The following is a 21,190-nucleotide window of genomic DNA, read 5'->3' on the forward strand; positions in this document are numbered from 1 at the left end:
AGAGGAACAGAAAGTCCCTCTTGCATCTATACACATGGAACAAAAGGAACTCCATTGGTTTAGATTGTTCGAATGCGCTCACGGCAAGTTACACTGGGACGAACTAGTCGCAGCCCTGTGCATGCACTTTGGCCCAAACGCCTTGGAGGATTTTACCGAAGCATTGACAAAGCTTCAACAAACTACAACAGTCAAAGATTATCAGGAGCAGTTTGAAGAACTGGCAGCAAGAACGAAAGGGTTGCGCGATGACTTTTTCATTAGTTGTTTCACTAGCGGGTTGGAAGAAGAGATACGCATTGCTGTACAGATGTTCAAACCTTCGACAATCAGCCAAGCCTTGGGGCTGGCCCGCTTACAAGAAGAGAACGATGAGGCCATATCACGATGAAGTCGGGCTGCTCATGTGAGGAGTGAACAGCCAAGTCAACAGCAGCAACCAAACTTGGCCCAACGCTCAGCAATAGCAAAGGCTCATCCACCTTCAAACATCTCACCCAAACAGAGATGAATGAGAGGCAGTCCAAGGGTCTTTGTTTTAATTGCGACGAGCACTCTACTCCTGGTCAACGCCACAAAAAGAAGCAACTTTTTTTTAATAGAGAGAAATGGATGATGAGGTATAGGAACCGAGGGACGAGGGTGAAACTGTAGGAGATTGAATGCAGATATTTGTACATGCCCTGACCGGCACCTTGGAACCAAACACTATGTGAATTCGAGGGTACATTAAGCGCCGACCTATTGTGATCTTGATAGATTCTGAGAATACACATAACTTTGTGGAACCCCAATAGGCGAAAAGAACTAGTTGCAATAATATTCAGCAAACACCACCTTTGCAAGTCACTGTAGCTAATGGAAACTGGCTGTTGAGCGACGCAGTGTGCGAAGATTTTCGCTGGCTCGTGCAAGGATCTGAGTTTTCTACTGAGGCACGGTTATTGCCTCTACAAGGATACAATGTCTTCCTTGGCATTAAATGGCTTACCACACTCAGAGATATTGTGTGGAATTTTGCCAAGCTACGGATGGAGTTCTGGGTTGATGGCAAGAGACATGTTCTTAGGGGAGCTACAAGTGGGGAGCTTCATCACGTAGATCAAAACAAGATGGAAAAGATCATACAGAAACAAGGACAAGGGGCTTTAGCCCAACTTTTTGTTGCGTCTGCTGTAGAGGAGACAGTGGACAACCCGGACCTCGCCAAACTGTTAGAAGAATTCAGCAGCCTATTCAACGAGCCCAACGAACTACCTCCAGAATGTTCTCAAGGCCACAAAACCCCGCTACTACCAAGTAGTTCTCCGATCAATGTCAGACGTTATAGATACCCCCTATATGCAGAAAAATGAGATTGAAAGTTTAGTACGGGAGATGTTGCAAGCTTGTGTAGTCCAACCTAGCACTAGTCCCTTCTCTTCTCCAGTCCTTCTGGTGAGAAAGAAAGACAACTCATGGAGGTTTTGTGTGGACTGTAGACCTGTGAGAACCGGGCAACTGTTAAAGATAAGTTCCCAATTCCAGCCATAGAAGAATTACGGGACGAATTAAATGGGGCTGAATTTTTTTTCTAAATTGGAACTTCGGTCTGGATATCATCAGACAGGAGTGCACAAACCGGACGTTCCAAATACTGCTTTTTCACACTCACGAGGGGCATTATGAGTTCCTTGTCATGCCGTTTAGCTTGACGAATGCACCTTCAACTTTTCAAAGCCTAATGAATGACGTCTTCAGACCCTATCTGCGAAAAATTATTTTGGACTTCTTCGATAATAAATTGGTGTACAGACGAACTTGGTCAGACCATATTCAGCCCCTTTGAACCACCTTCCAGTTGCTTTTGCAGCACCACTTATTTGTCAAGCAATCCAAGTGTTCCTTTGGGCAAACTAAACTTGAGTACCTGAGCAATATAATATCCAGGGATGGGGTTGCTACGGATCCTACAAATATCAAGAATATGCTTCATTGGCCAAAAGCCCATACTATAAAACCTTGGGAGGTTTTGTCGGCTTAACAGGGTAATATAGAAGGTTTGTTTGTGATTATGGGAAAATAAGCAAACCATTGACTGATATGCTAAAAAAGGACGCCTTCCACTGGAACTCCAACTCTGAAGTTGCTTTCGATCAGTTGAAGCAAGCCATGAGTTCAGCTCCAGTCTTAGCCCTACCAGACTTCACCAAGGAGTTCGTCATTGAAAGTGATGTCTCAAGCATGGGCATCGGATCCATATTGATGCAGAAGGGCCACCCAATTGCATTTACTAGTCAAGCCTTATCTCCTACCCATTTAGGGCTCTCTACCTATGAGAAGGAGATGATGGCTATAGCGCATGCTATCAAAAAATGGAGACACTATTTGATTGGACGACACTTTAAAGTTCGCACTGACCACCACAGCCTCAAATATTTTTTAGACCAGCCGGTGAGCAACCCAACACAACAGAAGTTGTTGAGGAAGTTGATTGGCTATGACTGTGAGATTGTTTATAAACGGGGAGTGGAAAATCAGTTGGCTGATACATTATCTTGGCAATAATAAGAGGGAGGAGCACTCCATGCTATGAGTTCCACGGGCAGATTGGTAGGAGCTAATAGAGGAAGAATGGGAGTCTGTTGCTGAGTTACAACAACTAATTCAACACTTATTAGAGAACCCTAATGCCGTGAAAAGCTATACTTGGATAGCTAGCGAGCTAAGGTTTAAGGGATGATTGGTTATTGGAAGTGCATCTACATTACGTGAATAAATGTTGAACGAGATGCATACCGCTCCCATAGGAGGACATGCTGGGTATCACAAAATCATAAAATGTCTCGGTCGTTCGGTTTATTGGAAGGGATTAAGAAAGGATGTGCGAGGTTTGTGGCTGAATGCAAAGTGTGCCAGCGTAACAAAGGAGAAGGCATGGTTTATCCAGGCCTACTTTAGTCTTTGCCGATACCCACACGAGTTTGGACTGAGATATCAATGGACTTCATTGAGGGCGTACCAATTTCTATGTGCAAGAGTGTTATTTTTGTTGTAGTGGATCGTCTAAGCAAATATGCACACTTCGTAGCTATGAGCCATCCTTACTCCGCCTCTACAGCAGCTCAGTCATTTCTTGACAATATCTTCAAACTTCGTGGCATGCCTGTTCCTATTGTTAGTGACAGGGACCTAATATTTATGAGAGCATTCTGGTAAGAAGTCTTCAAGCTACATGGTACCAAATTTCAAATTACCTCAGCTTATCACCCCCAAACAGACGGTCAGACCGACGTTACCAATTGTTGTTTGGAGACGTATCTCAAATGTACTACTGGTGACAGGCCAAAACGATGGGCTTGATGGCTACCACTAGCGGAATGGTGGTATAATACATCTTTCCATTCGGCAACTCAGGCCTACCGTATGAAGTTGTTTATGGACAAACTCCACCTCCTCTTACGTTGTACTCCTGGTGCAACTTCAGTAGCAGTGGTGGACCAGCAACTACAAGAACGGGATAGTTTTATTGGGCTCATTCGAGAAAATCTGCATCGTGCTGTTCACAGAATGAAGCAGAAAGCAGTTCGTTACCGTTCTAAAAGGGAATTTCAGGTAAGCAATATGGTATTTCTCCACTGACAGCCTTATAGACAATCTATAGTGGCAGTTCGGGGAAACATGAAGCTGGAACCCAAGCTCTATGGACCATACAAGGTACTCCAATGTATTGGATGCATACAAGCTGGAATTACCTACAGATTCCAAAATCCATCCAGCTTTTCACGTTTCATGCCTAAAACAGAAGTTAGGATAGCATACCATGCCTAAATCAGAACTACCAGTAGTTCATGAAGATGGGCAATTTCTTGTGGAACTAGTGGCTATTCTTCAACGTTGAATTGTGAAGAAAAACAATAGAGCCATCACTCAAGTACTGGTTCAATGGTCCAATCGGGCACCTGAAGACGCTACTTCGGAATCCTGGTATACCATGCACCAACATTATCCTAATTTCGAACCTTGAGGACAAGGTTCTTTCCAAGGAGTGGGGAATGTTGTGTATCCTTATCTTTTTATCTTTATCTGTTTTAGAGTCCTTATCAAATTGGTTGTTGTTTTGTAGGGAGTCATGAGTTGGTCCCTATTTTGTAGCAGGTAGTTAGATTGGCTTGATCCATAGGAAACTCTAGCAGTAAATAATGAGAGCTGATGTTTTATTTTGGATTATTCAATAAAATCTCTACTTTCAATCTAATTCACTTGCAGAGGGTCTCCCTCCCAGATGTGGGAGTTTACTTTGAATTGGTAGTATTGTCATCTTCTTCTCAGGAAGTACATATCAAATTCCTTTTGAAACAGATTTTACCCTTGGAGCGAGTGTAAATTTGCAAAATAGGAAGGTTTTGGGAAAGTTATGGACGTTTCATTGAAAGCAAATGATTTTGGGGCAAGATTTGGTCATTTTGGGGAAGATTTTGAGAAACAAAATGGGTGAGGCAATGGCTGATTTTTCGTATTGAGGGCTGAGTGGCAAGTCCTTGTAAATTCAAATGGGCTTTTGGGTTTTTGTATACTTGAAGTGAGGGGGGGTATGGATTGTAATGCCATTATTAAGTCCAGGGTGTGAGAATGTCATTTCCCTACTAAAATTAGCCTTTCTCCTTCCTATTAGAAGAGAAAAATTAAGGTATCGTTATCTCACAACTCATGGATTTATGAAAGGATTTGAAGAGAATATTACCATCTTTAGACAGAGCCTGGGTTATATATGAATGGCTGTGTGATGGATTGAAGTGCGGGAGAAAGGTTAGCTGTAAACATGGCTTTTGGGGAGAGTTCATGTCATGGTAAGGGTTTCAACTTCATGATATTACTGGTTGCTGTTTCATTTGCTCTTGTTTTAAGCAGCTACAAAGTGGAAGGAGGAAGAAATCTGTCTAAAGAAGAAGATTTGGAGCTAGAGAGACAGCTCAAGATTCTCAATAAACCAGCAATAAAGAGCATTTGGGTATCCACTTGTTTCAAATACAAACTTATTCATTACTTCTGGCATTACTGTAGATTATGGTTGTTATTGAAATTCATAATTTTTTCCTAAAAAATATCTCTTGATTCAGTCTCAACTTTCCCATTACATGATGTTTATATCTTTCCTCCATTTGTTCAGAGCAGAGTTATCAAAACGTGATTCGGCAAAAAATCAGGACGGCGAAAATGCGAGTTTAAAAAACAGCATTGGTTAAAAAAATGTAATAAAAAAACAGAAAAACAAGAAAATGAGTTTAGAATTTTTTCCATTTACAAAATATGGTGGGGGTAAAATTGGAAAGTTGGCCAAAACAATGTGTTTAAAATGTTTAAAATGCGTTTCAAATGTGTTTAAAATGTTTGCCTAAAAAAATCGGAGTTTTATTCGTTGTAACAGTTTCAAACAGAGTTTTAAACGGCACACCAATAAAACACGTTTTTTTTTATTTTTAAACGCCATTTAAAACGGAGTTTTGCTAACTATGGTTCAGAGAACCAGAGGGATTCAGGAAAGTGCAAAAAGAGAAAACAATGGAAAATTATTCCATGGAATATTCATGAGCCCAATTATAAGATATGAGCTCAAAAGGAGGAAGCGGAGGGAATCGATGAGGCACAAAGGGGGGAGAGAATGAGAAATCCCTACAATTCAGTCAAAAATAATACCCTACTTTAGATTGAATTTTTCCCTTTCTTGTTTTCCAAGGGATTTTCATGCTCCCATCACTCCCCTTCTTGCTTGTCTCTCCCTGTCTACCCATCTCTCACAACTGATCCCACTAATATTTCGTGGAATACTTTTTCATGGTTGCAAAACATGCCATAAAAGAAAACAGTCGGAAAGATTTGCTTATGGGTGAATATTCTTTAGATAAAAAATAAATGGTGTTGGAAAGTGAGAGCCACTTGATCTTGCTCTTTATCAGATGATTAAGTCCAAGTAGTGTTTGCCTTCCACCATTATTCACCCATAAACAAATGTCACTATGGAGATTTCACATAATAACATTAATTTCCGTACAAAGTTAATAAGAAAAATAAGTAAACATCCCCATAACTGTTATTGATTGTGATTTTTACATGGTAACTCATCTGGTAGCTCAATTGATTGCTTCAAAATGTTGAGGCAGCAATTTGTTCTTGCCTTACTATACAAAGAAAAAATTTTAAAAATATATATTATGGGAAATTTGATGGAGGTTAGTATTTTTTTGCAGACAGAACATGGTGATATATTTGATTGTGTTGATATCAACAAGCAACCTGCTTTCGATCATCCATTACTTAAAAATCACAAGGTTCAGGTATGATAGTTACTTTATTTTTTGGTGAACGTTTTTTTCTTTCATGTTATGTGCAATGTTTGAAATTTCGGCGGAAATCTGAAATTTTGGATTTCGGTGAGGACCGAAATCGAAACGCTCCGAAACCGACATTTCAGAATTTCACATGTCGGAATTTCAAATTTCGGTTGAAATTTAGGAAATTTCAACGAAATTTTTGGTAAAGTATTAATTTTTTATTCCTGTACAAAATTTCAGCCGAAATCACCGAAATACAGAAATTTTGGCCCAAACACTCGAAATTTCGTGTGCATTTAGGGCCCATTTGGCTGCCGAGAAGATTTTGATTTGGATTTCTCACATTTGCAGCCCTTTTTGCATTGTGATTTGGATCCGGATCAGATCCTTGGATTTCCAAATCAGCGACTGACAGTGAAGAAAATCAGATTTTCAAATATGCTGTGGAAATAAGTAATTGGAATCCGCAGATCTAGTAGTTTCCTTCACCCTCTTTGCTCCTCAACCTCTCCCTTCCAGTAGGAAGTATCCCCTTCTTTCTCTCTCTCTCTCTCTCTCTCTCTCTCTCTCTCTCTCAACATGAGCTGGCGGATCTATTCATTTTGTTTTCAAAACTCAATTCCAAAGCCAAATACAAAATATGAGGTATCCAAATGGGCCCTTAATGAATTTCGGCCAAAATTTCAGGATTTCGGCTAAAATTTTGGTTTCAGTTACCCCCGAATTTACTCCGGAAACCGAAATTTAAAACCTTGCTTATGTGTTTGTCTTGATAATTATATTTCATGTTTATGCTATGGCCTCTATAAAACATGGCAATGTAGAGTTCGGTAAAATCTCACTTGATGCTTTGCATCTGTGAGTTAGACTACATTTATCAACTTCGAGTAAATTTTAAATACAAAGCATTTCTCTCCCCTTTATTCGTGATCATGAGGAATCGATAAAAAAAGAAATATATAAGATACAATATTAAGAATCTAATCTAATAAGATATCTTGGGCCAGATTTTATTTTGATTTATTTCCTTGGACAAACATGGTTTGACCTGTATCAAACTTCTTCAGCAAAATCGTTGGGACATCATCGTGAGTTTGTGCCTCAAAGAAAAGCAATCATCTCTAACTTAGCAGCTTGTTTAGTGCATCGGCTACTTGATCAGTGCTAGAAATAAACCAACATAGAGATTTTTGCTTGCTACCTTGTCTCTAATGAAGGGAAAATCGATTTTTATGTGCTTTCAATGTGCATGTAGCTAAAATTATCATAATATAGAACTAGTGGTTGGCAAAGATAAAGCCCCAGCTCACGGATCAGAGATTGTAACCTCGTGATCTTGGATCCCATCTTAGGAATAACCATGTATTTTGACTATGTGCTTAAATTTTCATGAGGACCATGAAACCATATTTATCCCTAATTAGACATAATAGTCACCAACCAATTTCAGATCATTATGGCAACTGACTCAATCAGCGTCATAGAATGCTTTTATAGGGAGGGTCTGAGGGAAAAAAGTAGGGGAATGATATTAATCGTACCGTTTTAAGTAAAGCAAAATTCTCTTCATCACTGCTTAGTTGATGAACAGTGATCAACGGTGGGTCGATGTATGATACACCTTATTAAAAATGAAAGAAATGTTTGGGTGAATAAGACAGAGGTATTAGAGGGACTCAATCATAGTGTTGAATTTGTTATCATCAGATAGAGCGGTAGTTCTTGTTGGCCCCACTTTGATGGATCAATTATGCATGTTGTGATCATAAGAGAAAGGTAAGGGAGCTTGTGAGATACACGACCCAAGAGCTTGTGTAGAGTTCCACCAAAGAACTATATGTAACACTCCAAAATTTAAAGAACTTTATATATATATATATATATATATATATATATAAAGAGGAAAGGGAGTTTTCCTGTTCATGGGTACGTGTCCAACTCCCCTTCCGCCAGTGTTATTTTGCATTTCCCAAAATTCCGGAAAAAAATGAGAAAAATCCCGAAAACATGGAAAAAGTAAAAGATGGAAATAAATAAAAATCTACTAAAACTTCAATCTCGCTGCTGTGGCCGAGATATTTGCTGGATTCTCGCAAAATCTCACCCTTATATATATATATATATATATATATATATATATATATATATATATGAGAAAACGGTTCCTGCACATATGTGTAGAGAGTTCTCTTCACACTAGCTTAAAATACAGTGGGGGCCCACATTGTTTGGGTGATCCAAGCCATCTATTTTAAAGGCCCTCACATAGATAGGGTGTCTACAAAAAATCAGATCCATAGGATCATCCCAACCCTACGATTTGTGGAGGTAAAATGGATGTCTTTAAACCTTCACAACTTACTCCACCTTTTGCCTCCACAGTTCGAATGGTTAGGATGATCCTATGGATCTGATTTTTTGTGGACACCCTATCTATGTGAAGGCCTTAAAAATGAATGGTTTGGATCACCCAAATAATGTGGCCCCCACTGTATTTTAAGCTAGTGTGTAGATAACTTATCTACACATGTGTAGGAACCGTTTTCTCTCTCTCTCTCTCTCTCTCTCTCTCTCTCTTATATATATATATATATATATATATATATATATATATATATATATATATATATATATATATATATATATATATATAAGGGTGATGATATTTTCACCCCTCCCTCCTGCAGTATGCATGCACCTCTCTTATAACTTGATTTGACGTCAAAAAGCATTAAAGTTGCTCATTGTTCACGTCAAATCACGTTATAAGGGGGCGCATGCGTACTGCAGGGGTGAAAATATCATCTCCATATATATATCAAGACAACTTACAACTTACAGGAGATGTTCTCCCTTAAGCCTTCACCCTTGAAGCTTCTCTATAAGTTGTCCCTTGAAGTTGTCAAGCTTTCAATCTCTACACTAAGACTCCATACTGTTAGACCTAAGACACACTTAAAATAGCAAATAAATTAACCACATAGTTGTAATTCCATGAGTCCTCTAGGAATCCTAAGCAAAAAACATAGGAACTCACCATTTGACTCTTTGATAATCTAGCTAGACATTAAGAACTCTAGGAAACACAAAAGACTCTTCAATTTTCCACACATAATAACTACCCTAGAAGACCACAATGACTTTTCACAAAACCATGCACATTAATTTTGATTTACAATTTCCAACAGTTCTTGTGAATCGAGACAAGAAACAGGTGTATGCCATGGGTGCTAGAGTATAGCTTGACATCATGAATCTTGTTAGGATGAAGAGTGAAGAATTTCTAGATATACTCACTTGCTTTGTGAGTGAGAGCAAGATCCCACCACGATTCATATGAACTTAAAGACCAATAAAAAATTGAATTGGGCCACAGTCCTTGATAAGAGACTCTTCACCAAGACAATGGTGTAATCAATTGATCCCAGGAGTGCTGTTTTCTACCAAGACGATGTCATAAAAAAAAATGGGGAGAAGGATGAAAGCCTCCAATGCATATAGATAAAGAGAGAGCTATCATATTGAGAGTATAAATTACAATGCATGAAGGTGTTACTTAGGCAATAATACCATGCACAAGGAGAGGCCGTAGAGCGCCCTACATAGTTTACATGAAAGGCGAAGTAGGGGGATGAGATATATATGAAGGAAGATTATCCTCTTCTGGCAAGATCGCTATGCGCAACAGAACAAAAATCGTATAGAACTTAAAATTTTCTTTTCGATCTTGTTTTTGCCCAAGATCCTAAAGCCTAGATTAGTTAATTATGTTAATTAAACATAAATAAATACCTCTTTGAAGAAGAAATCAAGGAACCACGCAACTTGATCTATTCCTCGAAAGGTTTCGATTGTTCTCAACGCCGCGAACCCCGCAAGTTGAACCGATGGATTCTTTTCTTTGCACCATTGATCGTGGATGTGAACAACACTTATTCACTTCTTTAAGGTCTAATCTAATCAGTACCTTGATATAAAGATCGGAGAATTATATTGGAAGCCTTTCTCTTTGAATCTATGGAGTGAAATTCCAAGAACTGGAGAAGATGAAGAGAGAGAGAGAGAGAGAGAGAGAGAGAGGAAAATGATTTTCCAAGGAGAGGAGAAGTGGCTGACAAATTTTGGAGATGGAATACAATCCAAATTCGTTTATCCCTCTCTCTGTTAAATAATAATAAGAGTTTGGTTTGATCTTCCCCTTGTTTATCTCTCCAAATTCCTATCCAATATGCAGACTAGTTGCATTAAGGCTCCTTGACTAGTTGGGACTCTTCCCAAATGTCCGAGGCTTTGTGGGGACGCCCAAGATATCTTGGAGAACGTGTATTGAAGTCTCTCTCCAGCCTTTGTGGCCTTATCACATAAGAGTTGGTGCTAGAAATAAATTGCTTGCTTTGTAGATCCTACATTTTAGCAATTCTTAACCAAAGAGGAGTTTGAGTGCTACTCAAAGTCCTTGAGTAATTGAGAACGTTTTCCCCAGCTCTCCAACTGTTTTGGGCGTGTGATGGGCCCCACTAATCTTATCCAAATGTGTAGTCCTATCCTAACTCCCAATTCCATTCCAATTCCACAACTTTTGCAAAACCGATTTCGGAATAACTATCTTCATTTGGATTTCACATTATTATACTTATTATTAATCATATTAATAATATATGATTAATAATATATAATAATGTATAATAAATAAATAATTAATAATTAATTACTATATCGCATCCAACAGGAGTTATTTCAGCTCCAATTTGTCTTCAAAAAATTCTCTCATTGTCTCTTGTTAACTATTAACAAAGACATGTGAATATATATATATATATATATATATATATATATATATATATTTACTTAATTAATATTCACATTGATCTAACGGATCATATCCGTCCGTGCAATTACATAAAATGCAGAACCCTGATCCGTTTGGATGTTATCGTGTCATTCGAGTTATGAGTGGATCGTTGCAGGGATTCGACGGTTGATCCTACAGAAACATTTGGTGGGCCCCACTTCAATCTCGCTTTATAGTTAAACTACACTCGCATTAGGTCAGTGGCCTCCATCGAGATGTAACTCTAAAGATGACGGTCGGATCATCTTACCCCTAATCACATCTTGTATGTACAAGACATCTACTGAGTTGAGTCATACGGGGGTGGAAACCTCTTACCCCCTGGGCCACTCATGGTATACCATTTTGGTCAAGCGGTGTTCGACCTCCAAACTCATTTGTAAAATCCTTTGAAAATATTTCAATATTTCATAAAATATTCTGACAAACCTTTTAACAAGTCGACCTGGCCAGGCTATTTAATAGGCCTACCGCTTTGACAAAATTATAGATGTCAATCCCTAAATTTTAGGGTGAAGAATCCCTTGTTGTATATCACTATTGGTCACGAGGGTTTGCTCTAGAATATAGCTTTATCCGAATGTGACTCTAAATTAAAATCACTATGAGATAGACTAAAATCCTAAAGCACGCTGACAAACCAATAAGATCCCTCAGGTCTAAGGACATGTGAAGGGTACTGTCTGGAAGAACAACTTTATACTCTTTTGTCCACAAGTTGTTCTTTATTTGATCCGGTTTGGTTGTGCGATCTAATCATCGCACCCACTCTTCTTCCTTAGGGTCCACTACCCAGATGACCGAGATAAGTCACCTCACGACATGTGCATGTAGGCAAGATTGGTGCTAGATGTATACAGAAAGAGATGTCCAGTCTCTTTCCCAACTAGGAACTATTAAGGTTTGCATAAAACCGAGATACCATATCTCCTTGCTCCCTTGGATTTGTGGATCCTTTGAGCATGGCATTTCTACTACACTACCTAAGGACGAACATGGGTCATAAAATAAGCACATCACACACATTCATTAATATAATTACCCATTCACGTCATGAAATAAATCTTTATTAATTAATAAATATTATTCTACTGGCTCTTCAGAGCATATACTCTAACAATATAAACTACTTCTTTTAGGACATCATGTAGAAAGACAATGTGTGCATCCAACCGAAAGAGAGGCTAGCCTTTAGAGGGAAATAGAGAGGAAGAAGAAGAAAAAGAAGAAATACACTAATTGAGTGTAAATCAAGCATGGGAAGTGGGGTTAGCTATTGGCGAAGAACATGACTCAGATGTAAGAAGATGAATCGGAGGGCATGGAATATCATCTGTCAGAAAATCGATGAGGTCGTGATCCCAAAAGATAGGGATGGATTGTGAAATTCAGTGCAACTAGTTGGTACAATTTAGCTTAAGGGAGATAGCATGGTAGATATTGCCAATGATGAAGAAGTAAGAGAATACGATGTTGCGATAGGGTTGACATGAAAATACTAAGAGACGAAGCAATCAAATCCAAGGTAGCCATTGTGATGCAGGCTGTAACTCACAAATAAAAACAAAAAGGTAATTACTCAAATAAAAGATTAACAGGAAAGATAAGACCAAGAATCGCACGACCGGTTTGTAGCGAAACCACTTGACATTGGGTTGGATGCTAGGAATCACTCGACTAGCAAAGCAGAATCGCTCAACGCCGAAGGGAAATCACTCAACCCTTTGGATGAATCACTCAACATCAGATTACAACAATTTGTTATAGAAAATTTTAGTCAAAAGTTCAATGCATGGATGCCATTTCTCATTGATATATAGGAATACAAGGTAGTTAATGAGATACATTGAAAATGTCTCGATAATAACTTTCATGCCTGAAATCACTAAACTAGTAATGCGGAATCGCTCAATTCCGAAGGATAATAGCTCAACCCTTTGGATGAATCACACAATTCCATATTACAACAATTTTTTTAAAGAGAATTTTAATCAAAAGTTCAACGCTTTGTTGCCCATTCTCATTGTTGTATAGGAATGCAAGGTAGTTAATGAAATACACTGTAATCAACTCAATATTAGCTTTCATGCCTATTTTCATGACCCTATAATAAGTCATAAGACAACATTCAAGATACTATCACTTCCTAGGTAGTCACAATACAAAAGCATCAAGTCCCAAGAGGTATTAATGAACAACTCAACTAACACACTAACAGCTAGACATAGTTATTGCTTAGCAAAATTCCTCGTAACAACACTAGTAACTAGACATAGTTATAGCTAAGCCAAATTCCCATGCAACAACCCAAGACCAAGTCTAACCACATGGACGACAATTTAATAGAACCATCACATAGTTGCCACCTGGCTATGCCATTGCATCACTTTGGAGAGTTGGCAACACGATCATGTAGCAGAGAAGAGCTAGAGATTGAAGAGGAAAGAAGAATACAAGGGTTGTCGTTTGTTTGATTTCATGTAAAAATTATTGCAAAGAAGAGTTGGGTAAAATCTCATGTTCTTTTGAATCACTTAGTATACTTATCAGTGTTGGAGTAAAAGATAAATACAAAGGATGAAATTGAAATTAATGTTCTAAGATAATAATTGTGTTTCTATATAAGGTCTTGGTCATGGATTTTTTGGGCCCCTTTTTCATTTTAGTCTTCGCCTACCTTCCCTACAAACCAGTCACATAACGTGCACTTCTCTTTTCAATTGTTTTCTTTTTATTTAAATTTTCCATTTGCTTGTACCCTATATTAATGATTTTCAAAATCTTTTCTTTTGCTCTATATTTTTTTGGCTAGGGGATTTATCTCACTTGATGTGTAGTCTAAGTCAGCTAAATATTATTAAAAAAAGAGAGATTTTTAAGCGAAAACACTTTCACAATGATTAACTACATGTTCTCCTTTGCCATTATATTTCTACATTTAGTTGTGTAAAGTTTCTTATATTCAAATGAGACCAGATTAGAAAGGGGATAACAATTCTTCAAAGATTAGCTGTATGTAAGGAGAGAACTTACTCTAAGGTACTCCTTTTCCATTATATTTCATCATTTAGGCATGTAAAGTTTTCTTACATGCAGATGATACCCAAGTCCTTTCCGAAAGAGACGGTGAAAGATGGAGGCTCATCAGTACACAAATCGATGCAAATTGGGCTCAAGGATGGAGGGTGCCCAACAGGAACAGTTCCCATTCGGAGAATTAGGAAGGAGGACCTTATTAGGGAAAAATTTCTGACAAATACTAAGAAGGCATATCCTTTTAATATCGATCCACTCGGACCAGCTAACCCCGATGGACTTCATGTAAGCCCTTTTTCATTTCTCGATTCTTATCAAGTCATTATCCTTCTCTCTCTCTCTCTTACAGTTCCTCTCCTCAGTTTTCCTCTCTTACCCTTTTATCATCTCTTAATTCTCTTTGTTCTTGAATGCCTTAGTCCATGTAATTACTTAGTAATGGCATCTTTTTTTTTTTTCAAGAATGCGTACTTAAAAGCGCCTGCAGACATATATTTTGGAACCACCTTACTCATCAATACGTGGAGTGTAAATGTGTCAGAGGGGCAATCTAGCTTGGTTGGTACATGGATTGAGAACCAGCAAGACAGTATTCAAACAGGATGGATGGTAAGTCGTCTCTGTCTTACCTCCACATCTAATACTATCTTAAACATGTTGAATCTTCTTCAACAGGCAAATATATTACATTTAATTGAACCATTTTATATTAGAATCCTTCTTTCTATGATTTGTTACAAATCAAAATGACTTATACAAGCCCGATGATTAAGGTTTTTATGATGCAAGGGTATGCATTACCAAAAGAAGGGCTCAGTAATTGTGTTTTACTGGCCACCTAAAACACAACCATTAAATCCAAATGAATATATTAGGGCCTCATTGGGTACCCGCAGAATTTAATTGTATATAATCTTATTTCCATATAATGTCATTTTAAGATGATCATCATTGCAAACAATGGTTATAATTATTTTATATCTTTCTTGTTTAATGGCTTCCAAGGTGGCAATAATGTTTCATATGTAAGTTAAACTAACATATAATAATCTTATTTACAAATAATGACTGATTTTAATGGTAACCAAAGAGTTTTTATCTACTCTTCAAATGCCCAAACTCACTTTTGCACCCTAGAATTCTATATAATTGAGTTCTTCCTGGATCACTCAGGCACAACCACAGCTATTCGGCGACAGCAATACCCGATTGTTTACATTCTGGACTGTAAGCTTCAGAAGACTCTCACTTGGCTCATCTTTTAACCTAGCTAATCAAATAACTTGGTTACTATTTTGTTGTGTTCGACAGAATGATAATTACAAAACAGGTTGCTTCAATACTTATTGCCCAGGTTTTGTACAAGTTAGCCAAAGGATACCTCTTGGCATGGTTCTGCCAGTTTCTACCTATGGTGGAACACAGGCCGAAATTGAAATATACGTGGCAAAGGTAAAAAATTAAAATTCCTTTTTGCTAATATATCATTTTTGGAAAAATTTCGAATGCTAGTTAATGTTTCATTCTATAGAAGTAAAGTGATATTCCAACTTGAGTCAGTGGTAGGAATTATCATTATCCCTTCTTAGTTTTATTAAAAGAAACTATCTAAAATTAGATGCTAAGTGGGCGGTGTTCACCTAGGCATTCTAATCTTGTATTTAAATCTCAAATTCTATCTCATGCTTGTTAGAGTAATTAGGTCAAGCAAGAGGTTGCTTGAAGCATTACACCCAAGGTATCTAGTTTGGAATACCAAGTTTGTTGCCTCCAGCCCCTATATATATTAGATACACTAGGGTTTTAATAGGTTAGTGGGCTCTAGCCCAAATAGGCCCACTACACCGGTCCATTATCTTATTGGGCTTATATTAGAACATACATGGGTTATATTATATACCCAACAATGCTCATGTGTAATCCTATCCCCTAGAATAACAATTTGAACATTTATGTCTGTATTAGCAGGATCAGGAATCAGATTTGGCATCCTTTATCTGATTCCTATTTTATTTTCTGGAGAAACAGTATGAAAAATAATTAAAATAAAATTTTAATTTAAAAAATTTCTATAAAAATTTCATTCTGACCAGGGCATAATCATAATACCACCTCTCAGGGTAGGAAATAGATTCTGGCATTTTGTTCCCTTTAAGGGTACCACGAAATCAATTTCATCCTCTTGCTTTTATCTTGTCTTTTTGAACCGACTGCACAAGCCACTAGAGCCCGACCAAAGCATTCCACATATCGGAATATCTAGACACTCTAGTATACTACACAAGCCACTAGAGTCCGACCAAAGCATTCTGAGTATCGAACACATTTGTAACACAAACCATGCATCACACAGCATGACATTAAATCTGCATATACCAATGTGTAAGCAAGGTTTTCATAACACAATCATCGATTATTAAACCAGAATATAACATGAGAGAGTGAACATGGATATAATATTGATTAATCACAAGGAATATACATCTGGCATGCCATGTCCTAACTTTATGAAGTTCAGGGTAAAACCATCAACAAGATTGATGAGTTCGCAAATATTACGTATTTGTTGAGAAACTAACAGATCAGTATAGTTACACCTGTATCTAAAACCAAATCACCATTCGTATTAACCACGTGTTCTTTTCTAGGGTACAAATCTTCATAGATCCAACGTAAAAGGTAGTTCTAAAGTGAAGTTCCAACCTCTTCGGAACTCGAACTCAATCACTTAGCATCAAATTGTCACTCAAATAATCATGAACACGTCCAATAAAGCTATTGTTCCCCATAGTGTTATGTACTTAACATCATTATAGAGTCTCCAACCATTTTTATCAGAATTTACATGTTTTCGGCATATTCGTAGAGTACTGGAGCTTCAAAATTGGACGAGAAACGAGTAAGTTATGATTTTTCAAAGATTGAATTGCCATCGGGAATAACCCGCGCCCGGACGTCCGTGATTTTGCCAGACGTCCGTCTGAGATCCGGCCCTCTTCAGGTTTAGTTTTGGCGGACGTTCGCCTGCATTTTTCACCCGAGGCGTGATTTTCCCCCTAGTTGGGCACTGTAAAGTCTCTAAGTCACTCGTTTTACACCAGAATTGAGCATGGCCGGACTCGTTGGAATGCCTAGAGCGAGGAGCTTCCAAAGAGGCCGACAACCTCACCAGAATCCTATTGGAATTTTTTTGGAAAAAGAAAATAAAGGAGAAACTCTACTTTTGAAACCTAATCTTTATGTAATCCAAAAATCAAATAAGTTAATGCAAAAACTCTACTCTTAAATGAGTTTCTTAGCTTGGATCTACTTCTTCGACGCCCAAAATGTTCTCCAGCGGCTCTTGGGTTCCAACACCACTAACTCCTAGATCAAGGGTTTTCTCTACACTTTTAGCCAAAACTTAATATTTATACTTGCTTAATGAGAAGCCCTAATCACTACTTAGAGAGGATGAAAACACCCTCCTGTCTAGAGAGGGGACGAATTTGCAATAGGGGGTATTTTGAGGTATTTCAGCCTCACTCCTAAGGGAAAACCGTGAGCTAAAGACCTTTATAACTAGGTTTTAATAAAACATAAAAAAACCATTGTAATTTTGCTTCCTCCGTGTAGCACAAAATCATGGAAAACAAGGCAACTTTGCCAACAGGCCTAATAAGCCTTTCTTAGTAAGGAGAGTAAAAGTTAGTTTCTATTTAGTATTTTTCTTAGGGAAATATTGGCCTCCTTTCTAAGTGCACTCTACTGTAAAAGAGAAGGCACGAATAGTCATAAATATAGTAGAGGGAGCTGTCCCAAGTAAAAGATGGGGGTGGATATATCATTTCCCAAAATGTTGGCCCCACCCTATTTTTGCAAAAGTGCACACTTTTGCAGGAACCCTTTCCTCTAGTATTAATCCCCGCCTAATACTATTGTTTTACCGTTGTATCAAATAGGTTGCTTATTATTATGATTATTGCTAGCTTTTTGGGAACTATCGAACTAATGAAAATCATAAAAGACAAGGGATTTCTAACATAGGAACAAGATAGCGTCGCGCACTTACACACACATATAGGAAAAATTGTTTCTGAGCTCGAGCTTAGATAGCTTATCTGAGCTTGAGTGTCAAAAACTCATGTGGCCCCACACCAAAGCATTCATTTGAAAGGCCCTTACATAGATAGGGTGTGTACCAAAAATCAGGTTCATAGGATCATTCTAACCCATCCAAAAGTGGAGGGCAAAATGGACAGATATTGTTTCTCCACAGATCTGACCATTTCCCCCTCCACAAATGGAAGGGTTAGGATGATCCTAACCACCTGATTTTTTGTGGAAACCATATCCATATAAGGGCCTTTCAAATGAATGCTTTGGATCACCCAAAAAATGTGGGCCCACATTGTTTTGGATATATATATATATATGAGAAAAGTGTAGCTACACATACGTGTAGCTAACTTAGCTACACCGACGGCTAAAAATACAGTGGGCCCCACATTGTTTGGGTGATGCAAACCATTCATTTGATGGGCCCTCACATAGATAGGGTGTGCCCAAAAAATCAGCTCCATAGGATCATCCCAACCCTACGATTTGTGGAGGAAAAAATGGACGTGTAAAAACCTTCACAAATCTGTCCATTTTTGCCTCCACAGTTTGAAGGGTTGGGATCATCCAATGGAGCTGATTTTTTGGGCACACCCTATCAATGTGAGGGCCTATCAAATGAATGGTTTGGATCACCCAAACAATGTAGGCCCACTATATTTTAAGCCGTCGGTGTAGCTAAGTTAGCTACACGTATGTGTAGCTTCACTTAACTCATATATATATATATATATATATATATATATATATATATATATATATATATATATATGGGAATTGCTAGGGTTCATCGCAAAAAGCATTTGGCAGATGGTCTGTCGCATGTCAGACTAGCTACCTCATGAATGATGACAAAATCTGTTGAAAAGTGATCCTCTATGGCTGGTCTGACATGCATATACCATATGTGAAATGCCTTTAGCGACGGACGCTAGCAAATCCCTATGTGTGTGCGCGTAAGATGTTTAATAACTCTGAAGAAATTCACAGTTAGAAGGTATAATAGTTTTGGATTTTGGGAATTGATTCCTAATTATTGAACTCAAAACTGATTCAAAGCCTATGAAATTATTTCATAGTGTAACTCAGATATAGCCACAAAATCCAATGGAGTGTCCTAGATCTGAATGGAGGGCATCAATGTAAAAAACACACTTCATATTTTCATTAATATATCTCTATTCACCTGGCGAATTTCCATAACATTAAAAAACCCTTTTCAAACTTCAAATCGACATTCAACTGTTTCTTTTTCCCACTTATAGTGTCAATGACTATTCTAATCTCTAAAGTTTTCCCCCTCTTCTCTCCCCAAATCCTAAGCCCTAATCATGTCCAACTTAACCAAGACTAGGACACACAGTTGGGTTGTACTATTTGAAATGGATCGTGAGACTCAAAGTAAGATCCAAAATAGACTCTGAAAAGGATCTGATCGAATTGTGACCAAGACATAGGTGGATCTGATCGGAGATGGATCTGTTAAACAACCAATTATATTGGACTACCTAAATTACATGTTTAGCAAGCAAACCTTGCCCTAATAACATGTGAAAAAACCAATTACTCTAAAAGTTTAAGCTTTTGGACTAATTGGTTGTTCAACATGGTATCAGAACCATTGCCTCACGGCAGGTCTTGGGGCTCAAAACCCAACCACTCTTTGATATTAAAAATCCACATGTATGTCCAATCCAGAAGAGGAGCCACACGTGAACTTGTTAAGTATAAATGATTGAATAACCTGTTAAGATAGTGGAGTAATTACTTGTTTTCAAAATTTATAAATTATTGATATCCGTCCTTACTCTTACAATTATTAATGTTTTAGCTACACACCCAATTGGTTACCTTTTTGAATTGTAATGTTTTTTTTTTTTTTTTCTGATAGGATATACGCAATGGTGTTTGGGGGTTGACGTGGGGACCGGAGCACGAAGTGGTGGGATATTGGCCTCCGCAACTCTTCCATAGCTTATCTATGAACTCTTCGATGATAATCGCATGGGGAGGGCAGGGTTATAATCCACCAGGTACGCCTTGGCCTATGATGGGAAATGGCCATTCAGGCAAGGAGGACTATGGAAAGGCATGTTACATTCGTAATGTTAAGCTCTTGAAATACCTAGGTTTCGTCACTCCTGATCCTGATACCATCACTAGGTACGGTGACAACTGCTACCCTTTGTACATCAATGCTACTCGCCCTGAATGGCAGTTCTTTGTTGGGGGTCCTACTTGCTAGATAAGCAAGGGTATAAAACAAACATATTGATTATCAATAAAACAGTTTAAGTATCATGGATAAGTGTACCTGTGTCTAAGAAAAATACTTAGAAAATGGAGATTTTATATGGTGCAAGCCCTTATAGTCCTGTATTTTTCACAAAGTACTGTACTGACACCATTGGATGATCCAAATCGTCCATTTAGTTGTCCGTGATCTAAATAGGTTGTGGCGTAAAAATCATTTCTCTTGGATGATCAAAACGCTCCGATCTATAGAGATTTCAATAATACACAGTTCCTCTAAAGATCAGAGGGTTAGGGTCTATGAAAATGAATTTTTGGGAACAACCTATTCAGATCACGGCCCAGCAAATGGATGGTTAGGATCATCCAATGGTCTCAGCCGTACAGTACTTTTGAAAAATACGAGACAATAAGGGCTTACACCATATAAAATCTCGCATATGGATGCATTCTAGAAATAAAGACCATGCTGCAAATGACCAAACTACTGTTTTTCAGTTTGAGAAACCCGTCTTGCCTGCGGAGCATCCGACCACATGAGATTACTTGGTTTTGCTATGAAAATTTATCAAGGGTTTTTCCTCATTTAATGGGAACCATAAGTGATGCCCTAATTAGTTTCCTTGAAATGGAAGAATAC

The 21,190-nt window shown here is 38.0% G+C and overlaps 1 protein-coding gene across 1 annotated transcript; it reads left to right on the forward strand.

Moving 5' to 3' along the window:
* Positions 1–4,521: 4,521 nt before the first annotated feature.
* Positions 4,522–20,587, forward strand: LOC143856893 (protein neprosin-like). Its single transcript, XM_077367150.1, has 7 exons — positions 4,522–4,990; positions 6,228–6,314; positions 14,260–14,484; positions 14,662–14,808; positions 15,373–15,426; positions 15,511–15,651; positions 20,189–20,587. The coding sequence occupies exons 1-7, from the start codon at positions 4,802–4,804 to the stop codon at positions 20,540–20,542; spliced, it is 1,197 nt and encodes a 398-aa protein (XP_077223265.1). The 5' UTR covers positions 4,522–4,801; the 3' UTR covers positions 20,543–20,587.
* Positions 20,588–21,190: the final 603 nt, after the last annotated feature.

This window comes from Tasmannia lanceolata, unplaced genomic scaffold (genome assembly GCF_043159265.1).
Source record: "Tasmannia lanceolata isolate RefF3 unplaced genomic scaffold, GAP_Taslan_0.1 ptg000024l, whole genome shotgun sequence".
Taxonomy (NCBI): domain Eukaryota; kingdom Viridiplantae; phylum Streptophyta; class Magnoliopsida; order Canellales; family Winteraceae; genus Tasmannia; species Tasmannia lanceolata.